General features: G+C 41.1%; 1 protein-coding gene across 1 annotated transcript; it reads right to left on the minus strand.

Moving 5' to 3' along the window:
- Window positions 1-255: 255 nt before the first annotated feature.
- On the minus strand, window positions 256-5,479 carry LOC146969012 (GTPase IMAP family member 8-like). Its single transcript, XM_085759340.1, has 4 exons — window positions 5,212-5,479; window positions 5,004-5,057; window positions 2,878-3,800; window positions 256-321 (listed from the first exon to the last, which is right to left on the minus strand). The coding sequence occupies exons 1-4, from the start codon at window positions 5,477-5,479 to the stop codon at window positions 256-258; spliced, it is 1,311 nt and encodes a 436-aa protein (XP_085615466.1).
- Between the last annotated feature and the right edge of the window lie 6,793 nt (window positions 5,480-12,272).

The raw sequence follows: 12,272 nt of genomic DNA on the forward strand, positions 1-12,272 counted from the left end.
ACCAAACAAGGCTGCTCTCTCTCTCTCTGACAGCTGGTTTTTAAATACCATGAATGGAAAGCATAAGAAACATCCAGATGTTTCTTTTCTTATGTTTCTTATGTTTCTTATCCATTCATATTGCTGTGATTTCAAGCAAAAAAGAAAACGATGCGATTAATCACGATTAACTTAGGAAATTTTGAGATTAATCGCGATTTAAAATTTTAATTGTTTGACAGCCTTAACACTACTCTTTCAAAATGTCCTGTGTTCTCAAGGTGCCGTAGACGAAACCCTGACTGCAGCTGTTTCAGACAAGGAGGTGGAGGTGATGGGAAACTGGGCATTGGTGTGAAGAGAGACAAAAAATACAAGCTGAAACTGACAGTTAAGACAGACAGTTTTGATGCACAAATTAAACTTTCTTCATTTCTAATATTTCTACACTGTTCTTGTATTTTTGTACAGTATTACTGTAACCTATTTGATCAGTTTTTTTCTGATTCTGTTTTTATAAGAATGTAATTTCTACATGTTCTGTACAGTTCATTGAAGGCAATTTTGAAGTATGAAAAAATACAATTTTAAAGGGAAACTTGTGTGTTTCTTAATTTCTTATATTGATTTTGTGTGATTTAAGTGATCTATATAGGTATCGAACAACTTAATCAGTACTGCTATTGCACTAAAATTATCATTTTTTAATTTTGGTGCCAGAATTGACCTGTCATTCTCTTCATAATGTGGGGCAGATGGAAGGTGTGTTATAGATCTGATGAAAAAAAGTACCAGTTTTATTCTGTCAACCACATGTGGGCCACAATGATTCAACAGAACTGAGCCACACGTATTCTGTATGTGACCCATGAGCCATACAATTATTTGAATTTAGTTTACTCCTGGTAGAAGTCTGGTTTTGTTATGGTTCAGTTTGGGCTTATATACCTTAGGGCCAGATGTGGCCCATCATTCACTTCCAAAAGTGGGCCAGATGAAAGGTTTGGTGTATATTAGTTTAGGTTCTGGGTAAAATCTGGATTTTGGTCTGTCAGCCACATGGGGGCCACATAAGAGCCAGTAGGCTTTACCTGAACACAGCCATACAGGCAGGCCCTATGAAGCCCAGCTATAAGCCATATGTAGTTGGTACAGTTCTGGTAGAGGTCTGGTTATGTTATGGTTAAGCATAGCTTTCATATACTTGGGCCAGATATGGGCCGTCATTCACTTCCGTAAGTGGGCCAGATCTTTGCTGTTTATTTGGGCCACATCCAAGCCAAAGGAACTTTGCTATTAGGGTTATCTATACATTTGTGTTGTGGTATTGTCTTAAAATTTATAACAAGCAGACAAGATAGCTCTTAAATGTTTAGGCTATTTCTTTTATTTACATAAGTTTAAGAGAAATAAAATAATCACATCACTCTGATTATTTTCCAATTTATCATTTAAAAAAAATCCACAGCATAATAATTGTAATAGTAAGGAGTAGTTTTACTGAAAAATAAGTAGTGTGACCTTGAAGAAATGTATTGAAATAATAGTTGAATCACAGGTTCAGCTGGTTAAAGTCAAGGCCAGTAGGTGATACTGTATGATGTAGGCTAATTACCAAGCTAAAGAAAATGAGAGCTAATCTAGAGACGTGTCATTGGACCCTACCAGGCTGTCACTGACATGGTTTTATTAACACAAGCAAGACCAACACCTCAGTTTTATTACTTAGAACTGAAAATCGAATGGATATGAATCTGAACAATCCTAGTGCACACACTAACCTAGAATACATAAAACACAGTCAAACACAGCAAATGTATACATGATTAAAATAAATGTTATGCAAGAGAACAAATACATGGGGCGGTGTTTAGCTCAGTTGGTAGAGCAGCCACCCCATGTGTTGAGGCTATAGTCCTTACTGCAGGCGACCCCGGTTCGAATCCTGCGCCGAGTGGCCCTATTCTGCGTGTCATTCCCCCCTCTCTGCCTCCTATTTCTTGTCTCTCTCTCAACTCTCCTGTCCATTAAAGGTGAAACAAGCCCCCCCCCAAAAAAAAAAAAATATATATATATATATATATATATAAAAAAGATATTAAAGAAGCTATTTCCAGTTTAGACTTCCTGTCCCTATCACCTATAGCGCTATAACATTATGCAAAAATCAGATAAAACTCATGTATCATATTCAAGCCACTGTAGTTTTCTTTTATTTATTTGATCTAGACTCAATGCTTCTTCTTCATTGTTTTATCCATTTTTGTTTTGTGAACCGAAGGCAAATATTGTTTATAGTAAGTTCTGCTCCTCATAAAAGCAGAAAATAATTTGGTATTGAATGAATAGAAGGGTCATGTTGTGAAATTTACATTTACACTGACTCTCCTATAATAACAGGAATAATGCCACTTACATCAACAACGTTAAAAATACACCAAACCATAACAGTATGGTCCCAGCAAGTGGTACTTGCACACAAAATAATAACAACAAGAAGAAGAAGAGCAAGGCAACCACCAGCAATGTGATTACTGCACGTGGGGAATATTTTGTCAATATGTAATCAATCAATTTTTTCAGAGCCCACTCTGAATATTGAAGTATTGCTAGTGCTACTCCTACAGCTGTTGCTATTCCTGTAACAGCTCCCCCAACAAATAATCCTTCTGCACTACGTCCTCCGGCTGCACCTGCTCCTGCTGCTGCTGAAGCTCCACCTGCTACTTTTTTTGTTTCTGATGCAGCTGTCATATCTTTTTTTGTTGCAGTTGCTTGTTTTTCATTGGATTCCTCTGCTCTTTTTTCTACTTCTTCTGTATCTGTCGCTGCTTCTTTTTCCTCTGTTTGTTTTGTTGTTGCTTCTCCATCTTCCTCTCTTCCTGTTGTTGTTGCTACTTCATCTTGTATTTTTGGTGCTGCTCCATCTTCATCTCCTTCTTTGTCTTCTATCTTTGTTGCTTCTTCCACTGTTCTTTTTATATCGTTCACATCTTTTCCTTCTCTGGCTTCTTTTCCTTCCTGCACTTTCTCTGCTGCTCTATCTGTTGGTTTTGCAGTGTCCTGCAAAACTACGACAGCTGGGCTGAAGAAAGCTTCTACCATTGATTCTGCTGCAGGGCCTGTTAATTTGATCCACATACTCTTGAAAACACCTTTGTTTTTGGTTTTGCTGGTGTCTCCTTCTGGCATGTTGCCTACTGATTCTTTGTTGCCGGTTTCCTCTGTTCCCCTCTCTGCTGCTTGCAACATCTTGTTGGTGTAGTAGCCCCCTTTGTTTTCTATCACTAGCTTGTCTATTGCACTGAGCAGCTCTGCCACTTGGTTCTTCCTGTTTTTATTATCAACAACATGACACCGACCGCCACATTTCTTCACTAGATCACTGAGACATTTCTCCTGACCCACAAACTCCTCAATCTTCATTCCTTCAGGGAGCTGATCACCATGAGTGAAGACCACCACAGCGTATTTTAAGGCTTCATCAGAAAAAAACTGGTACATTTTGTCAATTGCATCCTTCTCTTGCTCTGTGAATTTCTCCACTTTCAGCACAATGAGAAAAACACGAGGTCCAGGAGAGCACCCTGTGATCCGGGTCTTCATCTCCTCCTCATGTCTGTCAGTGTCAAAGAAACCAGGAGTGTCAACCACAGTGATTCTTCTTCCATGAACAGATTTGGACTTTGTCTGACATTCACTTGCTCCACAGATGGTGGTGTGATGTATCTTGAACACATCCTCTCCAAAGATGGTGTTAGCCAGGCTGCTTTTCCCAGCTCCTCTTCTTCCCAGCAGGACGATCCTGTATTGTTTTAGCACTAGAGGAGAACATGGGTAAAATTACAAATAATATTAATAATAATAATAATAGTATTTTTGTGCTTGTTCTACTCTTAATTAGTCACTTTACGTTATCTTGCAATAATGTACATTGCAATAATGTGTCTTGTATATTCTTGTTACAGGACTGAAATGAAGAATTGAAGGATAAATATTTACAGTCATGCTAAACTGAATTTCTTACAAGACATAGATGATGCAGTTGGGAGTTAAATTACTCCTGTATATTTACTCCAGTCAGACTTACAGCAACACTGGTGCTCTGAACATGCTCCACCACCCCAGGCTATGACCTGTTCTTGATTGGATGTTTAAAAAAATTGTGTAACAGAGGAAGCCGGCAGCTCCACATGCTACTGGTTCTCTGTTAGCTAACTTGTGTTGATTGTCTGGCCTGTGACGTAATAGGTCAACCAGAAAAAGGTCACGTACTAACAAGCTGAAAGGCAGAATAAGGCCACCTATTGTAGCAGAAGGAATTGATTCCCCAAAACAAAGGCAGTGGTCCAATTAAAGCTTCAGTTGGTAACAATTATTCAGTCATATTTGATGGAACTGTCACTATATTCTGATAGTCAGACATTAAATGGGTATTTTAGGACAAAATCCAACTCTTCTGGCTCCACCTACAGCCTGTAAACGTATTTGCCGAAATCCACCGTGACCGACGATTCTCCACCAGTCAGGTAGAGGGAGCAGGAGGAGCAGCCAATCGCTGCTCGTACACAAAAGTGAAAGTGAAGTCCGCAACTTGGTCGGAAATTTCAAGACGATACACCTCCCTCCCTCCACACACACAAACACACACAAGAAGAGTGTGTTTCATGGTGAGAGAGATCGTTTTGGAGTCTTCGGTTGATGGATACGGTACGTCTTCTGTCGGTGCGTACGCGCCTGCACGTGTGTGTGCCTGTGCGTGTGTGGGGTGCTTGGCAGAGGTTCATAAAGGGACCTGACGGAGTATTGTCTTGAAATTTCCAACAAAGTCGCAGAGTTTACTTTCACTTTTGTCAACTTACCAAATGGAGCTTTAAATGGTCCCACAACTGTTACTGGACTTTCTTTCATCAAAGAGTTCTCTTGTCAGTCAAAAATATGTTTTGCCTCCCGAGGAATTTAAACTTCACCTGGCAACAACTCTTGGATTTGAACAATATTTCTCCAAATATGTAAATCATTACCTTTAATGGTCTTCCCAACTCCGGATGTTCCTGCGATGATTCTGGTTGGTGGCACTACAGTAGGGAAGCAAAGTGATAAACGGTAAATAACATCGAACAGCACTGCCTCGGCTCATTTTCTCACTATAATAGCGTCAACACCGGTTTATATGATGCTGAATAAGTATCATGTAACAGTATTTTTGTTCAAGCATGTGTCACTTTTTACCTGGTGCTGGTTTGACTCCTGCCATGGCTCTTCTGACAATTCTGTTTATGATGAGCTCTTTGCTGTTTCCTGGGTCTGCTGCATCTGCCGCTCCTTTTTCCTTCCCCTTTATTTCCTGCAAAACTACGATACCTGGCCCATAGAAAGCTTCCCCTAATTTTTCTGCTGCAGGGCCTGTTAGTTTGATGCACGTGTTCTTGAAGATATTGTCAGCCCCATTGCTCCCACCTCCCACCTCTGGAGCCATCTCTTTGTTTACCATCACCATCTCGTATCTTGTGTTGAGCTGTAGAGCCTTGGACTAGCTGCTGCTGGAGTGGTTGTTTTTTCCCCCCAATATTAATTATCAGTGATGTGACACTGGCCGTTGCACTTCTTCACCACATCACTCAGAGACTGTCTGCCCTGGAGGAGATAAATGAGTGGTTAAATTGTCTGCAGTGTTGTTTAAAATACTGAATGTATGGATTCATTCATGCCTACTATCAACAACATTGTCTCACAGTGTGTATAAGAAGTTCACATTATGTCCTGTAGGGCTGGGCCAAAAAATCGATTTTTATATTAATCGCAATTTTTCCTGGCAATTTTTTTTTTCGATTTTTTTGGGGGGGGACGACCAATCTTTATTGTACGATCATGTATTCTGTGCCATTACACTCGACAAAGTCAAACTGGCATGTTGTGTTCATTTGTTCACAGATATACTATGTGAACAAACGAACACAACAGACAAACTGGTGTGATGTGTGTATTGTTTTTTGTAAATATGACTTATAATGTATTGTCAAGTGTTTGGTTCAACCTGCTCTTGTTTAAGGAAAGCAAATCACAATAATTGAAATATAAAATTGCAATACTTGGTAAAATCGAATCGCAAACTTGTTTAATCAGAATCGCAATTTAAATCGAATGGGGACCCAAAAATCGTTAGAGAATCGAATCGGCACAAAAGCATATCGCCCCAGCCCTAATGTCCTGTAATGCAGACGTTCACATACATTCATTACAATATCTACAGGTGTAAACTAGAAGTTTAAATTTGTAAACTCTTCCTGTGAGAGTCTCACTTTAATGATAGAACACAACTTACCGAAGAAGAAAAAAAAAAAAAGAACGCAACTTACCAGCATTGTTGTCAGACATGATAACCGCAGAATGATGGAACTGCCTGTTTGATTGTTTCTTATAGATAGTCGTAAGTCTTTGCTAAGAGTGTGTGTTTTACTGCTCGGGCGATAGCAGAATGAGACACAAACTGTATGAGTTGTCAAGCGTAAGTGTCGTCCCTCAGTCCAACAAACCACACCCAGAGAAAGGTTGTGCAGTGTTGCCAACTCCTCAGTAAGGAAAGTCGCTATTGGCTGTCATGAAAGTCGCTAGAAGTCGTTAAATTACGTCATTGCCTCCTGCTCGTTAAAAACAGGAGTGATACATGCTTTCACGTTGGAGTCTTCAAACCAGAAACAGGCCGGAAAAAGTCGCTAGATTTGTCGCTAGTCGCTTTTGACAAAGTCGCCGAGAGGGGTTGGAAAATCGCCAGATTTAGCGAGAAAGTTGGCAACACTGAGGTTGTGTTCCGCATAGCACTTGCACGGGGTTTTCCGTTCACGTAAACAACTTCAACTGACAACCGAACTGATCTGACAGGTCTGTAAAGGAAACTAACCAAGTAGCTAAACAATAACACTGTTAAGGGTGTTCTGGAGAGATTGCCCTTTTCAGTAAACATCATTTCATTTGACAAGCAACAATTTAAACCATGCACTGGACTAATCAGGTCTGTGAGCAGCGGTGATGTGTAGAGTTTTTTTGTTTTTTGTTTTATGTACAAGAAAAACTGGAAAAACACTGATGGTCTGTAAAATGATCGCTTCACAGCAAACCACCCCAGGACACTATTCGCCACCATTAAAGGGATACACCAACATTTTTTTTTTCGTGTCTTGCCTCACTACCGAGTCCATGACAAGCAGATAGACACCATCCTTTCGAGTTCGACTGTGCGTGCAGTAACGAGGGAGAGCCCGTCTCGCCCGTAATTAGCTTAGCTCAAACGCTGGAAGTGTATAGGTAATGTTAGCCTGCCTCCACCTAAAGTCATCAGAGAAACTCTTCAGCAACTCTAAACGGAAACCGGCGGGCCGATCTTCGTCTCAGAGCTGACCAAACTCTCCGGTAAGGCATCTTGAGCAGTCAAATGCCGTTAACGGAACAAGATCGGTCAAAACGGAGGGTTCAAGCAGAGACGGTTTATTTTGGTTCAAGCTAGCTACATTGAGGGTAGGTTAGCTTCCTATTTAAAAGTAAAAGCACAAATTCTATCGTCATGGATTTCTGTATGTAAAGGGCAACGGGTAGGAGGCAGGCTAACACTACCTATACACTTACAGCGTTTGAGCTCAGCTAATTACAGACGATACGGCTCTATCTCCCTTGTTACTGCAGAGTAGCGCAGAGTCGAAAGAATGGTGTCTATCTGCTTGTCATGGACTCAGAGTGAGGCAAGACATGAAAAAAAATGTTGGCGTATCCCTTTAACTGCCTATCCTCATTTTCCTCGACCTCTCTGCAGCTTTTGACACTGTTTCCTACACAATCCTCCTCAAACACGTATCCCATCACCTTGGCATCACCAGTACAGCCGTTATATGGTTTCAGTCCTATCCAACCGACCTCAGTTTGTCACCATTGTTTGATGTTCTACCGTTTCAAGTACCGGTATGTGAAGTTTAAACTGTTTGCGGCCTTGTGAATAATTGGTTCAATAGGTTAGCTTCGCAGCCTCACTAGGATACGTCTCATCTCACCGGCACCACAACATTACCGGAAGTTAATTTGTCACTATTAACAGCACCTCCTCCCCCCCTGCCCCAGTCAACCACAGTGTCCCCCAAGGCTCTGTGCTTGGTCCTATCCTTGTCTACCTACACCCCCTTGGCTAGATCATACGTCACCACAGTCTCAATTTCCACCGCACTGATGATACCCAGCTCTGTCTCAGCACCTCACCATCCACTCTGCTCCCTCCACCGTCTCTGCTCGACTGCCTTCATGCGTCAATATACATAGTGCATGAGCTGAGACTTGAACTCACATCCTGTAGATACTAAGACCTCTAACAGTGGCTATACAGACTTTTTGAAGGGCACGGGCAAAAAAAAAGAAAAAGATAACATAACAAGCCACTGAAGCCTGTGTTTTTCAACAATTGAAACTGAGGGCAATTCAAAATATATATATTTTTAAAAAAAAGATAAAATTATATTTGCCAAACTTAATCGACCATGACCCCAAAATTCTCCTTTCATGATGTTCAAAATTAGATCAGTGACTACTGTTACGTAAAATGATCCTGCTTTAACTCCGTCAACACAGTATGACTGATCAGTAAATTGTTTCTCTTTTAAAAAAAAATTCATGACTCTTTCCTCATTCTTGATTTTCAGCTGCCTGTGAAGGGTGCGCCCTGTGTATGTTTAGACTTCCAAAACAATACTTCCAATTCTGCATTACTAGCTCAACCATGTTCAAATATGAATTTGAATTGCATTTTAAATGTATATAAAACACACATCATGTATTGGTGGCCTGTAATAGGTCAACCAGAAAAATGTCCCGTACTAACAAGCTGAAAGGCAGAATAAGGTCACCTATTGTAGCAGAGCTGAACAGACTTCATTCAAGGAATCGATTCTCAAAGACAGAGACTCAGATTTTTATAATTTGGCAAAAATGTGCCGTCTGGGATGGTAACTTTAATGGAACCATGAAAACATTGTATCAAGTGTACCCACTAGTGATATGACTTTTTTCTTCCCTTGTCCTTTGTCCTGGTTCATCAAATTGAAGTTGGGTTTCTTTGTCCAAGTGCCCTGACATATGCATTGCATGTCTTTTATTTTCATATTTGGTTGCTCACACAAAACACTGGTAGGAGCAGCTACAGGAGGAGGAGGCGGATCAGCAGGTTCAACAGGAGCAGATGCAGCTGGAGGAAGTGGTGCAGCAGTGGGAATTTTTGTTGGAGGAGCTGTTACAGGAATAGTAACAGCTGTTATAGGAATAGCAATAGTAACAACACTGAGTGGAAAAAAATTGATAAATTACATATTGACAAAATGTTGAGAATTTATTTGTTAGAAAGACATTATTTGAGAAGAAGATAAAGAATAAATAAGTTAATGGTCAAATATAAGTTAACATTAATATCGATAAAAACAGTATGTTGAATATGTGGTTAAAAAAGAGACTGCATTTCATTTGATTTTGGAGTTACATTAAAAACTTCACGCCCCATGATGCTCTAGGAGCAGGAAGGTGATTGGACGTGATTACGCCAGAGTGTGTTGTTGTAGGCAGCCATGTTGAACTTTGCCTTGAACTCACACACACTGTATGTTTTATTCTCTCTTTTTTTATTATTCACTAAAGAATGTCTGAATTGAAGAACACAAACGTTCACACACATTCATTATAATATCTGCAGGTATAAACAAGTTGTAAACTCATCCTGTGACAGTCTAACTTTAATGATAGAGTAGTGCATAAGCTTGAAAACAAAACAATGCCTCCTGGGTGGGATTGTCCTGAAGCTCAGCATCACACTTCCTGACCCTCATTAACCCTGAAGCTGCATTTCTGTCTCTGTGCTCTGACTGGAGAGATTTACAGTAAGATCTCTACTCCAGCTGATGTTGCGTTGTGCTGCCATCTAGAGGTTGCTACACATCACAGCTTGGTGTTTTCTTAGTGTTTACGGTTTCACTTTCCTCTAACACTAAATTTGAGGGTCATTTTTATGATTTATTTCTACCCACAGTCGGCACATGTGATCTGTGTATGTGAGAGAGAGAGGGAGACCATAACAAACAGTTAGAGGTCAGTGGTTGTCTGTTTTGGCTGCCATGTTACATTAAAAACTAATGCTAATTTGATTTCAGTAACTGCAGATTGAAAGACAGGTACAATGTGAATGGGCCCTTATTCATTTAACATCAGTGATGATTGTACATTAAAGCAGAAGTAAGTGGAATGTTTGTGTTAATATAAGTCTCAAATAGTTGTATCTTCCGACAGCAATCACTTACATAGAGTGTTTGGACCGAAACACGGGTCTGTCAGTCACTCTGCTCTGCTCTGAGCCGAGGAGAAAACATTTATCGTATCCTACAGTTTTTATCCAATGAGGAGAGAGAACGGCATAAAGGGGCGGTCCTCTCTGTGGCCCTCATTTATCAAACTTGCGCAGGATCTGGTGTAGATTCTGGTGTAAATATCAGTGTACGGCAAGTGTCACGTGTGATTTACTAAAAGTGTGTATGCTGCTGATTTCGGCGTAGAACCGGCGTGGTGGTGATAAATCCGGCGACTGAAAACGAGCGTAATTTAAATGTCACGCCCCGATATATTCCTGCTTTAGAGGCGTCGCCCTGCCCCTTTTACGACATGGAGACACGGAAGACGGCCAAGAAGAGGGACTTTACCGACATTACCGCGTTGAACAGGGAGAGGGCGGCAACATTAAATATCTGGACATTGATAGATTGATAGATTTTGTGATTGATAAGCGTCATCCCGGTGGATGGAGGCTGCAGACGCACGTGTCACCGACCACATCAGGAAACCCAGCGACCTCATGAAATGCTCCTGCAGTTTACTAAACACAAGTGACTGAGGAGAAATCATAGGCATATTACTGCTGCGAACGCTACTTTATGACCATCAGCACCGCTGGCATGGTTCGGCTGATGGAGGGATGTGAAACACCGGCCCGATGTCCCGCTGACAGGTCCCGGTGGCGGGGAAGAAAAAAAAAAACACTCCGCCGCGGAGACCAGCTGCACCTGGACAGGTAGCGGAGCCCCCCCCTCCCCCTCCCCCGCCGGCTCCGGTGTCCGGCAGAGAGAGAGACTGAGGAGCCGTCCGGTCATGCTCTGGTGCAGCAGATGTTGGAAGTTTGTGTGTGTGATCTACAGTAACAGGTCTGTCTGTCATTGACTGTTTCTGTTTACACAGCTGATTAACGAGCATCTGTCACATCGTGGTTTTTAATTCATCTCAGTTGCCCAAAATAAAACTCGAGTTATATTTTCAACACAGACTTGGTTTTATCGTTTCTTTTTTTTTTTTTTTGGCTACTTTTTATCTTTTTATCAATATAAACAACAACAACATGTGGTCCACATCGCTGCGTTATTAGACTATGGTTTAATAATCATTGTGATACAGCAGCACTCGTTCCTGCATGTTCTACGCTGGTTCCAAATGTGCGTACACCTGGTCAGAGCTGGCGTGAGATTTGTGCGTACCGTACGCTCACGCTCAGATTAATAAATGCCGATCCTTGCGGTGAATTTGGTGTACACCCATTTTTTTGGTGTACGCAAGTTTAATAAATGAGGGCCTGTGTGTGCACTGTGCAGCCATGGGATGCGCGTGAATGTGGTGACGTATAGGGACGAGGGCGGGGACTGCTAACTCCATCTGCTGACAGGAAGTTAGCCAAAACCACCGGATCGCTTACTTCTGCTTTAATTTTGAAGCAACATCAGAGCTTGTTATCATAAACATTGTTTGTCAAAAAAGATGAGCTGTATTGATAATTAATGATAACAAAGAGTACAATCTCTTTTTATGCAGCCAGAAAGCAAAAACAAAAATGTGATGTTAGTTTTCAACAGTGACAATCATTTTTATATAGCTTAGCCTTTCGTTCATTTTATCCAGTATATATTTATGAATAAACATAATTAAGCAATGGATTAAAGGTAGCTGATAGCAAGATTTTACTATGACATAGGACGTTTTAATGATAAGTCCCCAAAGTCTGCAACTCATTTTGGCTTTCCTTCCTGTCCTGACTGTCAATGTAAAACATTTTTCAACAATGCAACTGTACTATCCGGGACACAGTGGCTGTCATCTTTGACACACCGAGCTGTCATCTTTACAGCTTGCCATGGTGTTTCTGCTTCTGCTTACTCAGATGCAGGGCCGGCCCTGTACATCTGGGGGCCCTAAGCAGGATAAAATTGGGGGCCCTGCCTCACAGTGTATCA

The sequence above is a fragment of the Trachurus japonicus genome, chromosome 18, assembly GCF_045865225.1.
Source record: "Trachurus japonicus isolate A0001 chromosome 18, Traja_1.0".
Taxonomy (NCBI): Eukaryota; Metazoa; Chordata; class Actinopteri; order Carangiformes; family Carangidae; genus Trachurus; species Trachurus japonicus.

Bases quoted from the DNA above. Each gene is read 5' to 3' on its own strand.
- LOC146969012 (XM_085759340.1), bottom strand. From the start codon at position 5,479: ATGGTGATGGTAAACAAAGAGATGGCTCCAGAGGTGGGAGGTGGGAGC. The intron at 5,058-5,211 runs GTAAAAAGTGAC...TCCCTACTGTAG, and splicing joins AGGAGTCAAACCAGCACCAG to TGCCACCAACCAGAATCATC. The intron at 322-2,877 runs GTAGCAACAACA...ACCAATGCCCAG, and splicing joins CACCAAAAATACAAGATGAA to TTTCCCATCACCTCCACCTC.